This window comes from Heliangelus exortis, chromosome 15, assembly GCF_036169615.1.
Source record: "Heliangelus exortis chromosome 15, bHelExo1.hap1, whole genome shotgun sequence".
Taxonomy (NCBI): Eukaryota; Metazoa; Chordata; class Aves; order Apodiformes; family Trochilidae; genus Heliangelus; species Heliangelus exortis.
In genome coordinates this window covers 3,017,766-3,041,975 of record NC_092436.1, presented here as the reverse complement: position 1 = coordinate 3,041,975, position 24,210 = coordinate 3,017,766, and the positions used below count along the sequence as shown (strand labels likewise).

General features: G+C 45.5%; 1 protein-coding gene and 1 long non-coding RNA gene across 3 annotated transcripts; one reads left to right on the top strand and one right to left on the bottom strand.

Moving 5' to 3' along the window:
• Positions 1-4,908: 4,908 nt before the first annotated feature.
• Positions 4,909-17,401, bottom strand: SLC25A48 (solute carrier family 25 member 48). 2 transcript variants are annotated; one of them, XM_071758659.1, is made up of 8 exons: positions 17,126-17,350; positions 15,293-15,336; positions 12,777-12,848; positions 12,014-12,266; positions 11,641-11,889; positions 10,316-10,449; positions 7,165-7,294; positions 4,909-6,580 (listed from the first exon to the last, which is right to left on the bottom strand). In XM_071758659.1, exons 1-7 carry the CDS (start codon positions 17,169-17,171, stop codon positions 7,172-7,174), a joined length of 921 nt encoding a protein of 306 aa, XP_071614760.1. In that variant the 5' UTR covers positions 17,172-17,350; the 3' UTR covers positions 4,909-6,580; positions 7,165-7,171. The 2 variants fall into 2 exon arrangements, with proteins under 2 accessions (XP_071614760.1, XP_071614759.1); XM_071758658.1 differs by lacking the exon at positions 7,165-7,294 and having other exon boundaries at positions 17,126-17,401.
• Positions 16,877-23,750, top strand: LOC139802964 (uncharacterized). Its single transcript, XR_011728826.1, has 3 exons — positions 16,877-17,040; positions 22,391-22,545; positions 22,661-23,750. It is a non-coding gene; the product is annotated as an uncharacterized lncRNA (long non-coding RNA).
• Positions 23,751-24,210: the final 460 nt, after the last annotated feature.

Here is a 24,210-nt window from a genome sequence, read left to right as displayed (position 1 = left end):
CATGCTGCTGTTGTTCCAGGGCAAACTGGTCCCCAGAGAAGCTGTATTCACAGTGAATCAGAAATCACCAGAAGTCAAACTAGTAGAGAAAGAACTGTCCATGTATTGGGTAGAGCACCCAATATCCATGTACTGAGTGGCACCAGCTCTGGATTCTCTTTGGATAATTTAGGATTTATTCCAGCATTCAGAGGCTGTTCAATTTTTGCCCTCATATCTAGGTATTTGATCTCCCTCCATTTCTCTTAACTAATCTCTCTTCAAGCAACATGAGCCAAACTGTAGAGAGATTCCAGCCCAGAACAGGTTTTTGCAAAAAGTGAACACACAAAACTCCCCAAATATATTTCTGTGATATCTTACAGGCATTTCACTCTAGCTCCTTTGGAAATCCTCATCTCATGTCCTGCACAATTTTGGTTTCTGTGCACATATTTTGGGATAAATTCTCTTTTAATGTAACTACTTTGACGAGAGGTCGATTGACCAAAAATGCCACACAAGTGTCCAAGTTCCAAATAACTATTTTAGCATGGTCAGCATGAACCTCCAGATCTTCTGAGTACTCATGAGAGAATTTGCATCCCACTGTAGTATCTGTACACTTTGGGGTTTTTTCAGTGTGGCAAAAGATTCCCTCTAGAAGAAAACCACCCAGATAAGATGCCAGCTTGTTTCACATTTGCTGTGTACACTGATAAAGATGTAAGAGCCTGCAAAGACCACAGATGAAAAGATGCTACTGACAGTTTCATTTTCCAGACATAAGGTGGCTTGGAATATTTTTTTTTCTTTCTTTTAGAGAAATATGACCTATGCTAGTCTATAAATAAAGGAAGATAAGCTCATTCTAAGTCCTCCACAAAAGGGTAAACCAAAGCATAGTAATAGCAAGACTGAATGTGACAGAAAGGCTTAAAACCCAAATGAACTCCAGGAACATTTCATATACCAGCTTGAAGAGGGCAGTGGCACCTCCTGGTAGCCCCACAGTCTACTTTGTCCTAGTAGATGGACCCCCAGATATTTAAACTAACCAGTCAAAACTGGCAGTGCCCAGGAGCTGTGAGATGGGGAATCCACCTGAGAGGGACCTTCAGAGCTGCAAGTCAGCCTTGTTTCAGGCAATAGTAGAGGCACTGGAGCTTCCCTGGGTTTTCTAGCAAGGCAGTCAAGCTTGACATGCTGCAATGAGATTTAGGGTGATTTAGGGAGAGCTGAGACACCTAAAAGCAAAAAGCCCTGACAGCTTTTTGTGCATCTCACAGCCGACAGCCTCCAGAAATAAGCAGAGGAAAACAGGAATTGCCCACAAAATTCACCAGTCCTCTTGTATTTTAAGGTTTTCTTGGTGACATTACTCTCACCTCAGTATCCCCTTTTGGGGGATACTGAGCACTTTCACACCAGGAAAGAGAAACATTACAGAGCTGTCAGATTATAAGCCCACTCACCCTTCCTTGCTTGTCCCACTGTGAGATGACTCTGGGTGCTGGATTTCCCTCTCAGCACAGCATGCAGATGAAGGCTGAACATCTGGGACAGACACAGAGAGCAAAGCATTCCCTCCTGGGCTGTGTTAGAGCTCTCCACCAGACAGACCTGCATTGCAGCTCACTTTTCGTGCTGGAAGCACTGAAATAAACATCTGCCAGGTGATTGATTGAAACACAGCAACCCAATTTAATAACAAAATAAACATGGATATTGGTTCACACCTAGTTGCATGAGCAAGAATAGGCTGGCCCTCTTCCCTGTTAGTTGGCAGGATTTTCTATATTTTTGTAAAGTTGGCTACATTAGTGCTAAAATGTTTTGAAACATAGAGTAGTTTGAGCTGGAAAAGACCTTTAAGATCATGAAGCCCAACCATTGACCCAGCACACTGCACAATCTACCACTAAGCCATATGCCTGAGTGCTACATCTACACACTTCCTAAATACCTCCAGGGATGGTGGACATGGGGGATCAGACTATGAGATGCTCCAAGCCATGAAGATGAGCTGTGTTTGTCCTGGTGCTTTCACAGCAGGTGAGACTGTGTAGGTGCCAGTCTTGAAGCAGTGAGTGTCAGCAGCAGGGCAGTCTCAGCCTCTGCTTCCCCCATTTTTCTTGTTTCTCCAAATGTTTCTCCTTGTGACCCAAGATTATGCTCACTCAAGACGACCTTCATGTTCTTTTCAGTGATTTGGTGTTTGATAATCCAGTAGCTATAGTATTTCACTTTGATCTTACAGGGAAACCTCATGCGGGACATTCTAGAACCCCTTAAAAAGATCCTCTCCTCCTGATGCATGTGTGGCTCTGAGCATGTTGGTTGTTCCACTGGCATCTGATTCTGGAGCTATCACAAGATCTACACTTTTAGAAAACTGCTTTGAAAACCAGTGTAACTACTTAAATTTCCCTTTGCTGCATGTCTTAACTCCCCTCGGATCCTATCAGTGGAGGGATGCTGTATGTACTACTCATTGAAGTTGGTGGTGATCACTACAGGAGCATCTCTGGGCAGAGGGTGGCTGTGGAGAGGGGAAGCTCTTATCATGCAGTTTATAGTCAATTTAGCAACTTTAACTCTCCCCATTTCTCTCCTTGGATCTCATAGTTTCTTCTGACTCTACACTTAACCTTTTTCTTCAGGGGTACAAGATGGGCATCGACCTTCTTGGCTTCTATAAATGCAACATCTAGGAGAGAAACCATACACTGTTAAAAATCTCTATGACCAAACAAGGAACTTCAGATAAACCAAGGAGATAGATCTTAACACCTACAAAGACGTCAGCTACTCCTCTGTCTCAGAGTACAACAGAAAAAGAGAAACTGAGATGAAGATTGTGATCTTGCCTTCCCCCGAGGTGTGGACACGCAAGACCAGGACTCCCAAGGTGTGAGAAAATCTCAGCCTGGCCTGGACCCGTCACAGGCAGAGTTTCAGCAGGCACAAAGCCACTGGAGGAGAGCTCCTTCAAGGGACAGAAGCTGCACCCTGCTTGGGAGAAGGATTCAAGGACATTACAGGTGCCCAGGAGCAGCAGGGGATGCAGAAACAGGGAGAGGAGGTGGCCTCCTCCTTGCCCCCTGACGGTAATGCAGCCCCAGCCTGCTCTTACCTTGCAACTTATGGAGACCACAAGGCTTCTCCCAGCACCAAAGACCTTCAGGTCAGGGATGGTTTTTCCAGAAAAATAGCTTTTCACTAGGATATTGGTTCCCATTTAATTTTTTGTTGGATTTTTGTTTCTTTTTTGTTTCTTAAACCAGGGAAATCAGCTGCTATTACCTTTCCTTCCCTAGCACTACATAGTGAATAAACTGGGAAAAACAGCTACAGCAAGCACCTCATTAAGTAATGTAGGGTGTTGTAAGAGCTGGAACAGCACCAGCAATGTCAAAGGCAATTAAAGATTCATTTAAGGCATGACAGATCTGAGTGTGGTTTCATATTAGGGGCAAGAAAAATATAGAAGTAGGGGTCCCTGGTCCTTCTGGTCTCCTGCCCTATTTTTTACCAATTTCAGGATTTACTACATTTATCTTACAAATATGAGGCTCTGGGAGCATCTATGCACAAGCTCTCAAGCAGATGGCTTCTCCCACCCCAGTGGGGTGTGACAACATGCAGGCAGCAGGTCACCATGACCACAGCACTGACAGAGGAGCAGGTCCATATCCTGAATTCTGTTGACAGGAAGGAATTTTCTTTTGTGTAAGTCAGGGCTAACTCACCAACATGTGCAGGCAGAGCCCCACACAAGGTCCTTGAAGAAGATTCCTTAGAGATCCTAATTACTATCAAAACATAATGATATTATTTCTAAAAAAAGAAAAACCAATGCATTTGATATATCATAAAGGAAGTAATGTCTAAACACAAGACACAGGCATGTCCAGGCTCTGTAGGCATAAATTATAATTTCCATCCTTCAAGATCTGGGGCTGACCCCCTGGTGGTGTCACCCAGCCCTACCACTGGACCTCTTTCTCCAGTGAAACAGCCAGGTAACCACCACTTCAAAAGCAAGGTTGACTGGGGTCCATGGGTATAGACCTGCAGTGATCCATCACAGCAATGGCTACAACCATCCCAAAACGTGCTGTGCCTCAAACAGTGCTCATCCCAAACCTTCTTCACCTCACCCAGCGTCAGCCTGATCTCCTGTGTGCTGGAAGGCTTCTGTCCCCCTCAAAACCCTGGTGCTCCAGCACAGGGCTGCTTTGCCTCACTCAGGGTTTGTCTGTCAATGCTAAGGAGGTGATGCACTCATTAAGCACTCATTAAGCTGTGCACCCAGGGCTTGCCTCCAGCACTGCTGGGTAGGGAAGATGTAGGCAGGGCAGGATCACCTCAGAACCTCCTGCCAGATGCCCAGCATGGGGAAGGGATGATGTGCTGGTCTGGCAGCAAATCTGGACTTCGGGATGAATGGAGCAAGGCAGAAAGAGATGGTCTGGCAGCTGAGAAGCCACGGAGTGAGTGGCAGACAGCTGTGCCCTGTCATGGTCAAGGATGCCATCATGTGGCTGAAGCTTTTTTTTCACTTCCTTCTTGCTTCGCATATTTTTATATTAAAAGCTTTCTGCCTTCTGTTCCCTTTCAACAGCAGATAATCCAAAGCTCTCTCTGACAGTTCCTTTGGGCAGGTGTGTGTTGCACAAGAATGTTTTCCTGATAAATCCTGGCTGTCCATGTCCAAATTGGTTTCATTAGATGAAAAATACCACAAAAAATCAGCATGATTTTTCCCTGTGAAATGTGGATCCCAGGACTTCACACCCAGGGGGGTGTTCAGAGGGGCACTGAACAGACCAAACCCAGGCACCACGAGGTCAGGATCACTGAGATACACAACACTTTCTAAACCTCATCAGTTTCATTAATTAATGGGGCATTTTACACAGTGCAGGCAGATAAGCAACACCATTTATTTGCACTGAAGAAACAGTCTCCCCAGTATATCCCTGGAGACACAAGGCATTATACATCTAGAGAGCACATTTTACCTCTATGCATTAAAACAGGCAACATGGGAAATCCTTAAATGCTGCCAGCAACAAGTGCTTGTGTGAAGGTTCATCAATTAATCCACACTGTTTATCAAAACCAGTTCCCTGTCTTCTTGCCAAGCTCAAAGGCACCATAATCCTCTTTGCCTGCAAGCCCTGAGATGAAGCAACACCAGCTCTTTCTCCCTCTTTTTAAGGCTGGTTCTGGGGGAAAGTCACTCTTCCATTTCTAATTCAGATGTGAGCAAAGAGGAGTCCAAGGTTGGGGACCCCATTTCTGAGGTTTTCAAGTCTTGTCACATAAGTCCCCCATTCATCCATGGAAGAGAACTTAAGAGTTTCTATTTCTTTCTCCACCTTTATCTAGAGGAAAGCTAGACAGATGAAGAGAGGAGGAACTGTGCATTTCCCAGAGGACAGTGTTGTCTCAGACTGTCCCCCTATGTCCCTCTGTGTGCAAGGAAGTTACCCCTCAGCCTCCTCTGCCAGTGCCACCAGAGTCCTCTCAGACAGCAACCTGGTTCTTTTAGGATTTTGGCATCAGAAGCTCCATGCTTAGAAAATAAAGCATGAAGACATTTCACAGCATTAACAGAAATAATAACGACAATTATTAAAAAGATCTTGGAATAACTGAAAGGCTGAAGTAGACCCAAGAGAGACCTGGGTCTGCCCCCGTCGGCTCAGTGGGATTGCAGCTGGCGGTATGAAGATGGCCCATATATTTTAGAGAATAGTTTTGGACAAACTCTGCATCCCTTTAAGAGATTTCCTTTGCTGGTGGTTTCCCAAGGCTTCAAAGTGATGCCTGCAGGATTTGGCAGTTGGCAACATGGATGGTCACGTGAGGAAAATCAGAAAGTCCAACAAGATCCATCTAGCAGGTCCCTGGAAGGCTACACAGGGTGAGTTAGATAAAGTAATTGGCAGCCCTTTCTTTGAAATGTAGGTTCTATCCTGGCCCAAACCAGGACTTGCTTTATTGTTTTCTGAAGAAAAAGAGCAGCTTCATCTCAGAGTTTAACATCCTCCTATTTCCAAATTTAATTTACACCTTGGATAATCAACTGAAGTAGTTGAAGCCCTTCACATCTTTTCATGATACTCTTGTCCAAATTGCAGCAAAAGGTCTGTGCTGTAGAACATGAGTATCCATTCCTGAGGGTGGAGCCATCCAATTCTTTCATCCTGCAATCAGGCAAGCATCTGGTGGTTATCCAAACCTTCCTACATGAAAAGCACCTGCACACCAGTCATACTCCTGTGGATAAGCAGAAGGAGTTGTTCTCTTGGCTTAATGCAAAAAATGTCATTGGTCAAAAAGTCAAACACCAATGTGGGGGATTATTAAGGTGCTCTTAGACAACAGAGTGAAATAATAAATGGTCTCTGGATTGATTGATCTGGTGCAGTTTTCAGAGTCCTCCAGGGACTGAGGTCATGCCAGAAGAGAAAGCAGATGCTGTAGGTGCAGGACAGGAGTCTTCAGTCAGAGCAGCTCAGCCCTCACCAACACCACTCTGCTGATTTGGCTCAGGAAAGTAGGAGACTTTCAGGTCCTCTGGGCAATACTTTTGACAAAAAAAAAAAAGAAAGAAGATTTATAACAGACTGCAGAAAAAGCAAAGGATGCCAAGAGTAATCTTGAATATTTAAATGCCAAAAAATATCAGATATCTTTAATGCTGCTCCTTTATGCAACCCTGGGTTTAGGAGGGAAAAAGTAAAACTGTGAGTTGATAGTAAAAGACACTTTGGAAGTGGTTAATTTCAGGTCTTTGTGGATGGATCCAGGGAGGAAAGGCTACTACTGTGCAGGGACTTTAGTGAGGAGAATAATATTTCAAAATTTATAAATTGTTACAGAATATTCTTTCAGATTTTCTTTCCTGATTCACACTAATCAAAGCAAACACAGCAATCAATGTAGATTGTAATGAAATTCCAAGAGATCTGGAATGAAATTAAAACCCATCAGCACATTGATTCTCTGCCTCAAATCCCACAGACCCAAATTTGAAAAGTATTTGACTATCCAGATGTAGGTAGCCATGTAAGTTATTTGACTTTCAGAGGATCTGTACAATTGCAACTCCATTCTGATTTAGATTGATTCTCTAATCTCAATAAAGCTGGAAGGTCTTCATGTGCTGACCTGGAAGTTAAGGATTGGTCTCAGTTTTGTCTCTTTTCATTGCTTTGAGGGAAAGTTCATAGCCAAGAAACATGGCTGAACTCGCTGGGAATCCTCGCACTGCATTGACCGTGATGCCCCTAAAAAAGACCTGTTGAGGATGGAGAAAGGTTAGAGCATAGGAATGTAGTGGCTGTTTTCTTCTTCAAACATTGAATCAAGTCACAGTGGGATTCTGAAGAACCAGTTTTTGGGTTGCTCAGAAGATAGGCTCTTGCTGCTGGGCTTTGTTGAAGTATGGAAACACAAAAGTCACCAATTTGGAATCACTGCGCTCCATGCTCCCCAGGGACCCCTCTCTATATCTGCCAGCAAAAGCTACAAGATGTAGAGGGTAAAAACATCCTCATGCCACTGGTGTAGAACAGAAAGCAAGACAAAAAATGTTTTTCAGCATTGTCCTACCTACATACGGCCCTTCCTTCCCTGTGTACTCACATAAGCACACAGGGACCATGCCAGCCTCAGGGTACCTCAAGAAAGCTGTTGTGTTCCTGCAGCAAATTCTGTGGCTCCTGGGGCTGGGTCTATGGGTACAGAAGTGCAGAAGTGGAGATGGAGTAGAGAAGTGGCTGTGAGCCAGCCCGTCCATGCAGGCCTTGTGTCACCTTGACTATTCTGCACATTTCAACTTTGAGCACAGAAACAATTTCTCAGTCAGAAGAAAACTAGACTTACTCTGTACAGAACTAGCTCTTGCCACCAGGTCTGGGAAAAATATTTGATAGGATCTGTTATTTTCACATGTGGATTCCTGAGGCCAGCCTTTGGTGCACATATGTATCCAGGCATTTATTTTTTATTTATTAAACATCCACAGCCAGACTCATTCTGCTCAATATATGTTTTTTGTAAAGATGCTGGCACTTACAAGAGGGAAAGACTTGTTCAAGCACTTAAAAACTGATTATCCAACAGCTTTATTGATCCTCCTCCTGTCCTGTGATTTTTGGGCTGTAAAGAATGTCACAGGGTGACTGATGGTTGGCCTTTGCTGCTGCTGCTGCTGGTAGGAGTCACTAGGTATTTGAAGCCAGGAAGGGAGTAAAACCTCATCACTTAAAAAGTGCTTGAACAGTAAAATGCTTTCTGGAAAGTGGAGATGGGGCCTTTGTTGCTCCTCATTCCTGGTTCATCTCCTTTTGAAATCCCCCTGTCTACAAACACTGTTGCCTGGTGTGTGCATGGCTGTGCACAGACCACTGACTTGTGCTGAGCCTATTTACAACACAGCGAGCACAGGGAATCTCTCTGCTGCCCTGTTTCTCCCCAGATCACTCCCTTAACCCCTCAGCAAATCATTGAGGTCACTGATCTAAACACCAGAAGTTGAGAACAGACAAGAAAAGCAAAGCAAGCTCCCTTCCAGACTCTACAAAAGCAAAGCTCTCACGGCTGCTGTAGGAAATTATGGAAAGTCTCTGCTCCAAGTCCAGAAGCCCATGGATTTAAGTGTTTATCCAGTATTCCCCCTGGAATACTGAGCTCTGCTAACAAAACCAGATCTTGTGTCCAGGAAACCCAGTGCATGGTGCTGACTGGTATGACACAGAACCAAAACACCCTCACATTTGTTTAGGATAGAATTTGCAGTCTGGAGTTACAATATTGGGCAATTTAGGATATTACTTGAGTTATTGAGGTGTTTTATTTTGCTAGAAAAGATAGAAATTTCTGGAAATTCAAATTTTTGCAGTAGTCATAAAGTAACACAAGAGAGCTATGTGAAATAACAATGAAGATTTATGAAGAAAAGTCATAAATTTTTCCCATCAGAATGAACACAGCTGACTATGGAGAAAGAAGAGGGCCAGAGCTGCAGTTTTTTCATGTGCCAGGCAGTTATTTTCAGTACTGCAAATGCTGTTCTTTTATCCCAGAATGAAACCACCCAGAGCTGAGTTTGCCGTTTATCGGTTATGTTTCTCCCAACATATAAAAACATTTTCATCAGCAACTCATTTGGAAAAATTGCAAGCAGTTCATGCATCAAAAAAAAAAACAACCCAAACCCCAAAAAAACAAGTGCCTGAATTATTGTTAATATACAGGCAGGACAAGGAAGGTAAGGGGTGAAAATGAGGATGGAGAAAGAAGGGAAAACTGCTCTGACCACCCCAGCATGGTCTTAAACATCTCTCCAAGAACCTATTCTTCAAATTTATTTGACTTTTTTCACTCAATAACAAAAAAACCCAACAGACTGCAGGCTCCTGTGCCAGCAAGCATAATAGAGTGGCATGTTGGCAAATATTTAAATCACACTGACTTGTGATTTTGCAGGATTATTTGGAGTTCATTGTTGTTTTTTTCTCAACCTGCTACTTTTCCCTCAGAATGTCATAATCAACATTTTGGAGCTAAGAACCCACAGGATGCCTTGATGGCAACTCAAAGATTTTTTTCAGTATCAGAAGACACTGTTTCTTGTAACTAGACACTGGCAGTGCAATAAGGCTGCAAACCAGGTCTCTGCCACTCACATTTAATGGAGGCAAAGTCTGCAGGCAGAACAGAGAACTTTTATTACACTAACAGAGTTAGTAAAGGGACATAAGTTGCCTTTTTGGCTTGCAGCCTCTCTACAGGCATGAAGCCAGAGAAATCCTGAATTAAGAGCATTTGCATTCAGCTCTATCCTGGTACAAAATGAATGTGAGCAGTGTAAACCAAAGCATCAGTTCCACCAAAGCACTGCCCAAGGTGACCAAACACACCTTCAGCCCCACTGAATTCCATTCTCACTAACTTTGGTGTCAATGGAAAACATCTGTCCTCTGCATTTAATTGAAGCCATCGCAGAGGCCAAGATTTTCTACCTCTAATTTATGTCAAGTCAAATAACATCCACAATTAAATAAATGCATCAGCATGAAGTGTTATTTTAGCAGATGGTGACCCCCAGTCATTCCTTTTTTCATTGCTGTAAGGTACATTTTCACTCTCACTATGATGATTTAGAAAGAATCTACACAATCTACACTATAATTATTTATTGTCATTATTATAATTTATAAGTAACTAGCTTTAGTTGTAGGTTTGTAACAGCTATTGTACTTCCCAGTTGAAAATTAAGTGCCTAACACCCAAATTTACTTCAAAAACCACTTACTTTTAAGCCCTCGTTCTGGTAGCTTTGTGAGATGCAGTCCAGGGTCCCTTTGTACTTGTTTAAATAAACCCCATCTGCCTGAAGTCGACTTTTCACAACATCCATTGGAGTAGCTATCACCCAGGAAATGGCTCCTAGAAAAGCGTAGAAGTATTTGAACAATTGCTTCTCTATATGTCCTTGGCTTCAGGTCAGGAAACTCAGAAATTCTCCTCTCATGTGCCACGTCACATTCAAAGGATTTGCCTTGCAGAGCATTCACCCAGTTCAGGCACAGGAATTATTTTTCTGGGAGCAAAGTTTGTAGAAGCAGCACTGAGATTGCAGGGGTCATGCTGGTAATCAAAGGCAGGAGGTGCTCCCCAAGCTACCACCCTGCAGGGAACAGCTTCTGAAAAACTGCAAGCCTCTAGGGCTTTCTGAAAAACTGGAGCCCACTTGTTGAAAAGCAAAGAGCGAGCTGAGAATGGAAAGGAGAAGCTGGTCTCTCATGCAACCAAGATTAGGCTCCCCACAGCTGAGAGACATCCTATAAAGAATCCCTCTATTCACACTGAGCAGGATGCAGCCAGGTGGGATGGATTGTCTCTGAAAAGGTCAGCATGTGACTGCAATCCATGGCCCAGCTGGACACACAAAAGCTTGTTTGGACCAACATGAGGGTTGGGGAATGGGAGAGAAGCTGTCCAGATGGGCCAGGGCTCTGTTCCTTTGCAGATGAAACAGGTTGATTTTTAATCATTACCTGAGCTAAGGACCGACTGCATTTAGGGATTTGAAATTTGAAAATGGCCAAAAAATAAGGAGTGGGTGTAATGGTGACCTTACAGATGTAATCACAGTGAGGGATGCACACACCAGTCTTTCTGGCAGTTTGTGCTGATTTTGGCAGGTGTACACAGGAAAAAACAAGAAGAAGAAGATAAAAAATGGTCAGCTTAGCTTCTGCTGCATGCAGGTAAGGTGCACACACCCTCCTGGTGAGCTGCCAACATGTTGAAGACTTCTGGAGGCATCTTGGCTGCCGTCTATCACTGGCAGTGTGCTACACAATGCTGGAAAGCACCCAAGGAGATGAAGGCACTGGCTGTTTTCCCTCTCACTGGTTTTGAGCCCAATGAAGATCTGATAACCTGACTTCCACAAAGTTTGTTGAGTCTTAAAGTGAATAAAGTGATTCCAGGGACCTGGCCCTAAGGGGAGGAAGGTTGTTCAGGCCCACATCCTCTCCTAGTCACCAGGAGGATGTGATGGGATCCTGAGCCACCCCCAGGAGACTTTCTGTCCTTGTTTTGCCAGCTAGGTGGGGAAAGAAAGGTGCTTACCTGCTACACCCCCTGCCAGCCAGATGGAGAAGGCACTGGGGGAATGGCATCCGTCAGGGGTAATCCATCCACAGAAGAACTTGTAAGGGATGAAATACAGGCAGTACCCAGGAATGTCCCTCAGAAACATTGCTCCTGTGCCTCGATACATTCCTGCTATCCCCTCCTTCTGTAGGACTGTCCTGAAGCAGTGAAATGGGCCTCGGTACACAGGAAATCCAGAAACTGAGGGCTTCAGTTTAGTGTTTGCTGCAGATAAAAACAATATAAAAGGTACAAACTTTATCATTTCTACAGTTGTAACGAAGCTGTCCCAAAGCTCTTGGTAAATAGGGAGGACTGGCGGAGAAAGGAAAAAAATATTGCTTCCTACCTTTGATGTAGGGCTGTGTTTGCATCTGTAGCCTTATCTTTACCAGTTCCACAGGAGTGCCAATGACCACGGAGATGAACCCTGCCACCACACTGGCCAGAGCCACATCGGGCAGTGCCGGGCTGTGAGCTGGGTCCCCGTGGCGGAGCTGGCTGAGGAGCTGTTGTGTGTTGCTGAAGATCCCAAACACCACGGAGCTGTAGATGGCAGAGCTGGCCAGTGGGAAGGACATTCCTTTGAAAAAACCAGCCATCTGCCCAGGGAAGGGAGCAGGAGATAAGAGAGTGTGTCTATCAGGCAAATACAAGTGGCAGGTGCTGCCTGGAACCAACCATCCCATGTGCTGAGCAACTGCAAATTAATTTGGACTGCTAAAGACTTGTCAAGATTGTGTGTCCCATATGCTGAAAGCATGGAAAAGTCCAGCTTTTTTTCCTGGCATTACCAAAGGCTTGGGCAGAGCTTTGCTAGCAGGTATGGGCAAAACCATCACTGTGAATGTAGCACCCTGAGCCCTGTGGAGACATGGACAGTGTCATTTGTCACTCCACACCTGGAATATGTCTTTTTCTATTGGATTGACCAAGAGAGTTACCTTAGAGTTAAGCATGAGAAGGCTGCAAGGGTTTGCAGACTCAATGGCACAAACTATTGATTTCATATAATTACTGGTGTCAACGGTGATTTTGTTTCATAACTGTGTGCATTTACTTATCTCTTTGCATTTTCCACCAGCATGTTTTAAGTGAGATAAAGTACTTACAGACTCATTTCTGTACACAGTGAGAAGACAGTTGAGTGTATTTCCATATCCTTGCCCAGCTTGCAAACGAGTCTGCAAAAGATATTCATGAAATGTGATTGAAATCCCCTGCTTCCAGCTCAGTAAAAGTTCATATTACATAAACAATGTGTACTTTGCTTTGAGAATGAATCCTTCCCTAGTTGTAAAGAAAACAGAGCAATAAAATAAGATCTATATGTATCCACCCCCTTGAGCTTTGCCAGAAGCATGGCTAAGAGGGACCTCAGAGGTCTGAAGCTTTCTGCAACATCTGGAATCAATGACTGTCAAATTGCTCTTGAGTCCAGTCCCTGCCCTGACAGGCTGCTGTGGGCAGTGCTGTCATTGGCAAGGTCCTGAACATGTGGAAATTTGAGATTGCTTTGGTCTTCCTCATTTGGGGAGTCTCAGTAGAGGTTGGGATGCGTTGCTGAAGGATGGAGTGAAGAGCTCCCCTGGGAGGCTTCTGGGGCCCTTCCCATCCAAGGTGTATTTTAAGACATGGCCTTACTAAATGTAGCCAAAGTAATTGAGCTCAGAAATTCTCCATGCTTCACTCATAAATACATTTTCACATCATTTCTAACAAAGACATTTTGTTTCTGGAAAGCAAAAGTTATAGCCCTTCCAAAAGATGCCTACAACAGCTGTAAGAAAGGGTGTGTAAATCATGACAAAGGACAAAGCCTGTAGTGCTTCAGCATGCTCTCCCCTTCTCATATATATAAATATATAAATACATAAATGCACACACATATTTTGATCATCTTTCATTCAAGTTTGTAATTAAAAAATCCTAACAAGTGATGCATTTTGGGGGCTTGGAAGTGTGTGAGGAAATGGGAACCCTGTTTGATTCACAGGTCCTGGGGCTTCAGCAATTAATCTTGGCTGAAGCCAGAGATAATTTTCTATAGGAAGACACATGTGCTGTCAGGGATGGTTTTTGGGAATGAGGAATGTATTTCTGGTTGTATCCATTAGCATTGCTGCTAGCAGGAATGGTGAAACAAAGCCTGAAGGGACAGTGCCAACCTGTGCTGGAGGCAAGTGCCTGGTCTCCTCTGGTGGCTCAGTCCAAGGTGAAGGAGAAAATTTGTTTGGGAATTTAAAGCCTCCATGCACAGCCCTGCCTTCCCTCCTGCCCTCACCTGCCCCCTTAGCCTAGACATTTCCATCTTTGAGTCCCATGGCTTGTGTTTTTTTTTCTTTTACATAGTAACCAGGTTTTCAGAGGTTCAAGTTAATACATTTTTCTGTGTAACCGAGGGCACAGTTTGTCCTCATACAAACAGCACTTAGCTAAGCTGTTAACACCTCACACTGAGATCACTGCTGCCATCTCTACCAAAGTCCACTGACACAGGTATGGATTCCTCAGGAAAATTCTCCTTTTTGTTTTATGTTAATTGGATTGGGCTCTCGGGTGACTTCCAGAAACCATGGAAATTTCTGGATAAATTAACACAATGTAGAAGATAAAAAGTGAGTAAATGTGAATCTGTTTTAGAGTTTTGCAAGGCCATGGTGCAGGTACCACTTATCCCATCCAACCCTCAGTCTTGTCCTCTCCTAAGCTGGGGGAGGACCCCAGCACCTTAGCAGCTGTGACAGGATCGGGCTGTCAGGCCACCTCCCAACCCCAAGAGAGAGAGCTGTGTGTAAGAAGATGGCTGTGATGGCCAGGGGAGGATGTGGCATGGACCCTGCCTCCTGCCCATCATCCTTCCAAGGGTCTCAAAGGTACAAAGAAGACAACAAGCTCTTGGGTCTGCCACACCTGACAATCCTTCCTGGTGCCAGCAACAAGGCTTGGAGCAGCTCAGAGCACATGGGCAGAGCAGTGAAAGCTATACAGGGATGTCTATCCCATAATGCAAAAGCAGCAAGGAACAGAATTTTCCTTTTTATCTCTGCATCAGCAGAGAGAGTCAGCTTGGCTGGGTCAAGCTGTTCTGGTGTGTGCATGGGCTTGTCTACATCGTACTAGTAAATACCTTCTTACATCTCCAAATCCTTCCCTCTGAGGAATAATTGTCTTGCAGGAATAGGAAATACTACGTCTCATAGCCTTGGGATAACAGTTTCAGCTCTCTGCCCTTCCAGTGGTGCCAACACAAGGAAAACAAGGAAAAATGTGCCTGCAGCAAAACAAATATAGTTTCTCCCCCTCTTTGAATACTTGTCTGTGGCAAAGTTTAATAAAACAGTGGCAGAACTGTTCAGTAAACCACACATTAAGTGAGGCCAGGTTAAATTTTCAACATTAATCCTCACCAGAGGAACTTGCACATTCTTTTAGTTTCTCATTTGAAATGTGCAGTGGAGAGGAAAAAAGGTTAAAGAAAGCCTATGAAAACATTTCCACTTAGGCTAAATTCCTCTTGGGGTGGCAGGAAAAGGGAGGTCTTTTAAATCATCATCTAAAGGGAGGCCACTGCCCCATCAGTGAGGTTTGAGTGGTTACATAAGAGCCTGGTTCAAAGCAGTTTTACCTTAATTGTGTCCAGGGGGTGTCCCACAACCACACTGGCAGTTCCTGGGGATGAAAGCAAAGTATTACACAAAACATTGCAGAAGCTTTCGTGACAGGACTGGAAGCCATGGATTTGTAGGGGAGGAAGAGAGATTTCCATAGGAACTGTCATACTGGGCCACAGCAATGCCCAGCACAGTGACCTGTCTCTGACAATGGGCAAAAAGCTGAGCAGAAACACTTGTGCATCTCCAAAACTGCCCTGGATTCCATCAGCTTTACATCTCAAAGGCATCTGAGCAGGAGAAGGAGATGTTGTATTTGTATAACCTGCCAATGAAGAATAATCCTCCTTTGCACTCTTGTAAGCTTATGCAAATATTTAGCCCCAAAACAGTGAGAACCAGGTTGGACACTAGAAAATACTTTCTCCTGGCTCAGATAATGATGCATGAGAGCCAGCTGCTGATGAGGCCTGTGATTTGCTGTTTTAAGAGCAGTTTCCAAATACCTGTCAGACAGAAAGGATTCTGTTATACAGCATTCTCTACTGCCCCATCCAGCTGCATCACCCAAGGATCTCTGGGAAAAAAACAGCCCATTCCCTTACATCATCCTGCCCATTTTCCCCTGGCACTTGCTCCCAGGAGCTCCCACAACAGGGCAGGGCATGATTTGGTTACTCCCTTCTCAGGGAAGATGGAACAACCCATGTTCCATGGCCAGGATATGGTTCTGTGTCCTTACAGCAAGTTTCAGGATGTTTGTGGAGATGCTCATGCTTCTTTCACATCTACAAGTCTCCATGCAAACCACTGTCCTAAAGTCATTAGAGAATAAATGAAATTTCTCACTTGTAATGGATTAGAGCTGAAAAGAGCATCATGTTGTTGCTCAGCAATGACTTTATACAAAAATGTGTGATTAAAATGTCTTTCCACCTCTTGGACCTTAATCTGAGACCACTTGTGGTCTAGTGTGAAAACAGGCTGCTGCCACCATCACAGCACTGGTGGCTGTTCCCTGGACAGCCCGTCCTGCTCCAGGGTGTGTGGCAATAGCACAGGTTCAGAGGGGCAGACAGCGTGCCCTGCAGCTCCTCAGGCTTCAAAGAGCCAAAAATGAGCTGCTCGTGTAACCTTTTGGCTGAGGCTCTGGGTTTCTAAAGGCTCAGCTAACCTATTAACCTTGCCTCGCCAGTTGGGCTCCCCGAGCCCTCTCACACCCCCATCCCGAACCTGGTTGAGGGGTGGCCAGGGCTCAGCCCCGCATCAGGCTTTATCAGCTCTTATCAGATGATAAACTCAGTGGGTACTTTCAGTTAAGCCCCACGCCGCTGCTGCCGCGTCTCCACGTCCCGGCCTTTCCATTTCTGGCTGCTATCTCATTTTCCGGTGTTTGCAATCAGCTTTTCCAGCAGCCCGGATCGATCCCCCCCTCCTTTCCCTGCCAGCATCACCTCCCAGACTGTTTACCGGCCGGGAACCGAAGGGTCAGAGCCAGGCGGTGCCTCCCCGGGGGGGTGTGTAGGGGGGCGGGTTGGCTGCTGGGAGCCCCGGGAAACGCGGTTGGTCCCTGCGGGACTTCCAGCTAGGAAAGGAGAGCTAAGGGGGGGGAGCAGGGGGTTGGGGGGACATAGAAGCATCCCACCTACTGCCGCTGAAGTTTTAAGGATCCCGCCCGTGGAAATTAGATTAAACTGCACTTCTGAGCCCCGGCAAAGGAAAGCAAACTGCACAACACGCCGGTCGGAGGCACGGCCCGCAGGTGACCCGGAGGATTTAATTACCGTCCCTTTTTACACCCCTCCCTCCCGGCCCCCCCCAAACCCCGAGCCCACGGCCCCACTTACCGCCCACCAAGCCCGCCGCGAACTCCTGCAGCTGGAGGCTGCCCATGCTGCTCCCAGCCCGGCCCACCGGGCAGGGGACCCCGCGGGACAAAGGGTCCCACCGGGCAGGGGACCCCACGGGGCAGAGGGACTCACCAGGCAGCGGTCCCCACCACACTGGGGGTCTCAAGGGGCAGGGGTCCCGCCGGGCAAGGGGTCCCCATGGGGAGCGCTCCCCGCCGCACACTCAGCTGCAGTGACAGCACGAACCGGAGCTTAAAGGCGCCGCAGAGGGGCCGGCGGTGGGGAGACACCCGAGGAGGAGGAGGAGAGGGGGACGGGGGGTGGTCTCGGTCAGGCACAGGGATTGGGGGGTGTGGAGAAGGGTGTTTCTTGTGGGACTGTTGCTGCCGGCTGTTGCGACACGGGTCAGAGCAGGAGTCTCTGCAGGCTGCGGCTGGTGACACCCAGGAGTAAGAAGAGCAACGTTGGGTGGCAGGGAAAGGGGTTCTGTATAGAGGTGAACAGGGGTGATTGAGGGAGTATGCCTTAAATTCGCAAATTCAAGATGTAAATCCAGACAGACTGCATTGCACACGGCTTTCCCAACTGAAAAACTTCTACCTTTGCTTCACTGTAATGACCCTGTCTCAGCTTTCCAGGAGATACCCCCAGTTTCTGTGCTACCCTTCCAGGAGCCACTCTCACTTTGGGTATTTTCAGAAGACAGCCCCAATTCTTGTGTTTTGGCAAGCAAAGAACAATTTCTCCCTACTCCTTTCTTTCTCCCTAGCAGTCATAATTTTCTTACACCACTATTATCTGCTTCTTCTGCACTTCTTTCTTTCCCAGAGTTGGGAGCCCAGCTCTGTTTAGTTCCCCTTTCATGCAAGTTGCTCTTTTTCACCTTCCTTAGTCATTTCTCAGTAATTCTTTTTTTTTAAACTCTTTGAACTGGGCAGCCAGAACCACAAGAGATAGGAAAGAACCAGGCACTCAACAGCCTAAAGATGTTTTCACTTTTGATCTCAAACCCTTTTCTGGCAATTCCTAACATACCTTTCTGTTTGATGCTAAGGACATCTCTCTCAAATAGTAAATACCTGCTTTTGAGTCCAGCCTCACACAGTGGCTCCTGTGTGGCACTGTCAATTAGTAAAATCTAATACCTTATGCCTGGATAGCACCCAGCCACACAAAAGCACAACATCCTCTGGGCTTTAACCAGATCACTTGATATCCTTGTGCTCACCAACTTTATCAGAAAACTCCTCTTGGGCATAAGGGATGTGAATTTGCTTTTCAAAAGAAGCATTAGCCCTTGGTGTACATCTGTCTTGTTTGGCTGTGGTTCATTATGGCCCAAAGTGCATTTTGTACTGGAGATTTGTAGTTCCTTGGATGAGTTTTGGAGGCTTTCTTAAAAGGCTGACATCAGGTTTGCTGTACTGCCTTCCTGGAATGCCAGACTGATTTTTTGTTTTAATGTATTTTGTCTACATATTCTGGTAACTACAAAAACATTGTCAGTTCAGAAGTAAGAAATCCTGAATGCCAAAATACTGGCTAAAACAAATTTTTTTTTCTTAAGTAGTATTTTAATTTCTATTGAGAAAGTAATATTTTCCAGAAAAGGAGATGTAGGTATTCAAGCTGACCTTAAAACAATGTCCCATTATGTACATGCACATATACACAAGAAACCTTATCAACCAGTTGGCTGAAGGGAGCCTTTGTCTAGAAATTGCTTGTAGAAATGTGATATTAGGTGCATGGTTATCAGTTCAAATAATCTACTCCTGAAACTCTAGATTTTTTCAATGTATATATCAATACATGTTCTCCACAAGGAGTTTTCCTCAAGTACCAGGCCCCTAAATGCACAGTGTAGTTTTCGGGGGGGGCTGTGGTCCTGGGTAAATGTTGCAGATGTGTGCACAAGCACTGTGGAAACTTATCAGTAATTTAAATGAAATTAAAATAACAAAAAAGAAAAAAAGAAATAAATTTGCTTCCTCCTTGATAGGAGAAATGTGATTCCATCTTGCAACACACGTAATATTCACACGGCCTTGGATGCCCTGCTCCTCTCTGCTTTTTGAGGATGGGTTTAGCCCCTAACACAAAGAGGCTGCCACTCAAAACAAGAGTTTATGGCAACTCTCAGTTATGGCTGATGAACAGATGCCCTGTTTCAATGCAGTGTGCAGCACTTCTCAGGGACTGTTGCACAAGCAAACCTGTGCCACTGCTGCTCTGTCTGCAAGCATTGCACTGGTGTGAACTGAACAAATTCATGGACTTCAGCAAACAAACAGACCCAGGCAGCATGAAGGCTGTCAGTGGCCACTGGTTCTCCCCTGCAGGAGCTACTGAACAAAATTGTTCCCATGGGTAGCAAGACAGGAGTGCTCTCTGTGCAGGAACACGTGTGAGAGATGGATTAGGGACTATGAAGACACCAGAAACCAGTATGGAGAGCCCACATACCAATGGCTGCAAAGCTCTCCTCTGCCTTTTCTTGCTCAGGACCTGGTAGGATTTACTGGAGAAACAGCATCCCAGGAAAAATCAGGCAGTGAGGGGAATCCTCTGGTCTTTTCATAAACTTATGCTCTTCTATAGGGAACACTTCTGACAAACACCTGCAGTAGGTGATGTGCCATGAGGTCTGCCTCCAGGCCTTCCAACAAGGCTCAGCTGCTGCAATTGCATGGTGCTGAAGCAGATCTCCTGGGACAGTCTGCCCTCAGCCTCAAGGGCTCAGGATATTTCCCAACATATCTCCCCCCAGCTCACAGCCTGGATGGCCAGCAGCCAGCTCTCAGAGTAAGTGTCCCACAGCAGCCCCTACAGCCATCCAACATCTTCACTTGAGGGCCATGAACAGCCTTCTCCAGTGCACCAAGGTCTTGGTGTGCCACAATTTCTGGAGAGCAGGAGAAGCTGCAGCCTATGGAGCCTGGCAAGCTGTAGCTGTGTTCCCACCCTGGCAAAGCTGACCCTCCATCAAGCCAAGGAGGGTTTGACTGAGATAAGCCAGCTCAGTAGGGACATGTTTGAAGCTGAGAGCAGAGCAATGCTGCAACAGGCACCTATAGTATGGAAGATGAAACATTTTTCTCCATTCTGTTAGGAGGAGACAGCCAAGTGTTACTTATGCTCCCTGCTCCCCTCCCCTGGATTCATTTTCAACACACCATCTATTGATAAGGCTTGAAAGAGCAGGAAGTCTCCCTGGCAGAGGAGGCTGGGCAGGCAACGTGTGGGTAGACTGGTAGTGAGCCAAAGTGGAGCAACTTTGCTCAAAAGTCTGAACAACTTTCCAAGATTTCACTGCATCATCAACAGCTGTCTGCTCAAGGTGCTCAACTTGGCCTCATCACACTTCATGGTCAGAGGGATGCTGCCTCCAGAACCATGATTAGATTAGTTTAATTTTAGGCAGAGAAGAGAGAGAGCTGCCAAAGAGGAGATTCAAGGGATGGGTTGATGTTCAACCAAAGCAGATTGTGCTGCATGCAGTAGCAATGTGACAATCATGGGAAAACCACTTTGCCAGATCTCTCTAGGAAATGGTGATGCCAGTGACCTGCTGTCCTACACATCAGACTCTCCAAACTCTTGCAGAGGGAATTGGAGCCTGCAGAAAGAGCAGCTGAGCAAGGGAGGAGGTTTTCTCCAAGGTTAGAGACAGGAAGTTCTCTGGAGGCCACACACAAGTTGCAAGCTCAGGGAGCTTCACAGTCCATTAGCCAAGCATCTGCAGCAGCCACCCCAAAGTACTTACACTGCAAATACCTGCAGGAGACACCATGCATTTGCTGGCCTCCTGCCTGCTTGTGGTTGAGAGGCAAAATTCTGCCCAGGCTGCCTAAACTCTCTTTCTTAAACACAAAATACTTCAAATATCACCATTACATGTTACCCAACAGTGACATGCTGGACAGAAGTCCTTGGAAAATGCCCTTGGGAGTATACCAGGCTCTCTGTGCTTTAACTTCTTGAACAACAGTCACTGTTTCAAGTAAAAAATGAGGAAATCTGAACTTCAGCAGATTTTTGTTGTAAAACAACAGTGATGTAAAACTGGAAAAAGCTTTGAAAGAGGCATCGAGCCCTAAGAGGTGTTTTGGCAGCTGTGGTGGTTGTCCTGGTTTCTCTGACTGTGGAGGGGAGCAGAAGAGAACTGGAATTAAAGCAAGGGAGATGGACAGAAGCAGAAACAAAGGGGATCAGAAGAGGGGGTAGAGGCAGAAGGCAGGCAGAGGTTTTCAGGGCTAAGGGATGAGAAGGTCCCAGAGAAAGGGATGGTGTTGGGAATGTTCCCAATATTTGGAATAGAATCTACCCATTGCAAATGTCCTCCTGTCTATTATCTGACTTTATAATTTAGGACTCCTAGAATCCCCTTGGAGACTCCTTGGAGGACAGTAAAGCACCTTTAACTGGGGCTGGATGTGGTCTCCAGAAGTGCATGGTTCAGAGCCCAGATGTGGTCCAATGGTGTCTTTGAGGCATCTATCCAAAGCTCAAGGAAATCCTTATTCTTAAACTGTGCTATTTTTGAAAATGACTCATTACCCTCCTTGCTACCCTTCTAGAGTCCCCATCAGTGTCACCATTAAGTTATGCACAAAATAACTTCAGGTCCATCCTGGACCAGCATTTGGCCAGTGAATATTTATCCCTGTTGTAATGCTATTTACCTTATTGACTGAGTCAATAACTTTCCTTCAAAACCTCTAGAAGCAACACAAACAATTTGTTGCAATGTATTTCCCCCAGAATCCAGAGCAGCATTTGGTACCTGGAGGAAGCCAGACCTCCAAACAGGTATTTCCACCTAAACCAGCAGATGATAATTTGTTAATATCTGGGCAGACAGTGCCACCAAAAGGAAACGTGACAAACTACCCAGCCCAAAAAAGCCTTTTGCAGCTGCTTTTTGAGCAGTTGTCATGACTACCCTCCCTGCACAGCCCCCTGATTTGTTCCCCACCAGCTCCTCAGAGGGTGCATTCATCTCTAGGAAAACCACATGCAAGCACTGAAGTTGAGAAATTAATGTTTTCAGTCCTTTAGCTAAAGGAGAGTCTCTAACCTGGCAGCTAACAATTTTTCCAGCACAATCTTATAAAATTGTTTGAATAATAAATTGCAACACATGGACAAATCTTGTTCCTTCCTATATTTAAGGTAACATATCCTCCCATAGCCTGCAAAATGACCCTTTATTTGCTTGTGACTAACCAGAATATTTTTCTCTTTTTTTTTTCAAAGCAGACACTACCAACAAGAGATTAAAAAGTTTACCTGAATCTTTAAAGTACTCATTGCTGTTGCTGCCTTGGCTCTGGGATGTGGTTTGGTCCCAGTTCATGGGCTGACTCTGGAGCTTCACAGCCTCATCATGGATGAAATCCAACTTCATCTACTGGGTAAGGACAAGGGACTTCACACCTGATGTCTCTTAAATTAACAAGAAGCCAAAATAACATTCTGCCTTTATAGGGGAAGATGGATTAAATTGCTTTTTCCTGTTTTTGCTATCAGGGTGGCTGCAGAGGGTGCTGTTAACCTGCGCACACCAGCACAAAACCAGGACTCCACTGAGCAGGACAGACCCAAGAATTTTCCTTACGATGACAGTTCCAGCTCTGCACAGACCTGGCTGCTACAACCTACCTGAAATCTCTAACTGAACATGCCAGAGAAAGGCCAGGTCCTGCTGGCACATCCCATCCAGCTGTCCTGAGCTGGTACTTTGGAAAAAACATCCCGTTTTCCTGTTATTGGTAGCAGGACCTTGCTACTCCCTGCCAGGTCTTGACATGCCCTGGGATGGGGACGTGGATGTAGGTGTCAGGTGAGAGGGGAGGAAGGCAGAAGGTGGAAAGCTTGTGTTTCCAGCCTCAGCACCCTTCAGGCAGGCTATGTGGTACCCAGCCCACCCAGCCCTGCCCCTCAAACCACAGGAGTTTTGATTGTAAAAAGGCGGAGCAGAAAGACTGGAGGGAGAAAAATGTTCCCAGTGAGGAACTTACAGGAAACATCAGAAGACAGTTCCCAAATTATCCCAAGATCATCCTACCCTATCTACTGTTGCTGCTCAGTGGAAAAAACAGTGAAAACCATATCAGAAACAAGTCCAGAACTGCTGTGAGTGAAGGCAAACAGAAACTCACACCTTGTTTTATTATCCCATAGCTGCTGCACAGTGGTTTTAGTCTCTGTGACCCAATCCTCAAAGCTTCACCTGTAGGAACCTCCTCTGGATGTGTTTTGACTTTGTCCCCAGCACTCCTCAGGTGCCCCAGCTCCATCAGCAGAGCTGTTCCCCCACCAAGGCCCCAAAAAGCCTGGAGGGAAATAACTACAGCAGGTACTGCTATGGCTGCTTGCTGCGAGACCCCAGGTCCCGTGGGGCCACTTTTAGCAAAGCTGATGCATTAACTGCAGTTAGGAGCACTAAAGACCTGCAGCTGGGATCCCTACCTGTGTTGTCTCCTTTCTTTTTCCTTGGATGTGTTTTTACATTTTAGTAAACTTCAGAATTCCTTGATGCATCTTCAGAGATCCATAAGAAGCATCACCCTATGCTTTCTATCCCTTCATTCCCCCATAGGACAGCAGCAGTGATTCCTGAAATAAAAATAACACCTGTGTGTTTCTACCCAACTATTTCCTTGCTGGTGAATCCAGAGTACTGTGAATTCCCTCCAGCTCCTCCAGAGTTTACAGTAGTTCCTTCTCCAGTCCATTTTCTCTGATAACTCAGCCTGAAAAACATCTGCACCCCATTAGGAGCAGCTTTGGGTACATAAAGCTGAATACAAAGGGTAAAGGAAACCTTTGATGGCTGAATCAAGATCTCATCCAGGAAGCAATCTGGCAATCAGAGCAGGGTCCCTGGGGGATCCAAACTGAAAAACAGGCTCGACCCTCATTTCTAGAACACCGCTGAATCTACTTACCCTGCTAAAACACTAAAGATGCTCTGAATCATATATAGAACATGAAGAAGCTGATGCTGTCTTTGTTGTCCAGCTTGATGCTTACTCAAAAGTTGGAACAAATTAAGCAGAAAATCTGACTCATGGTCA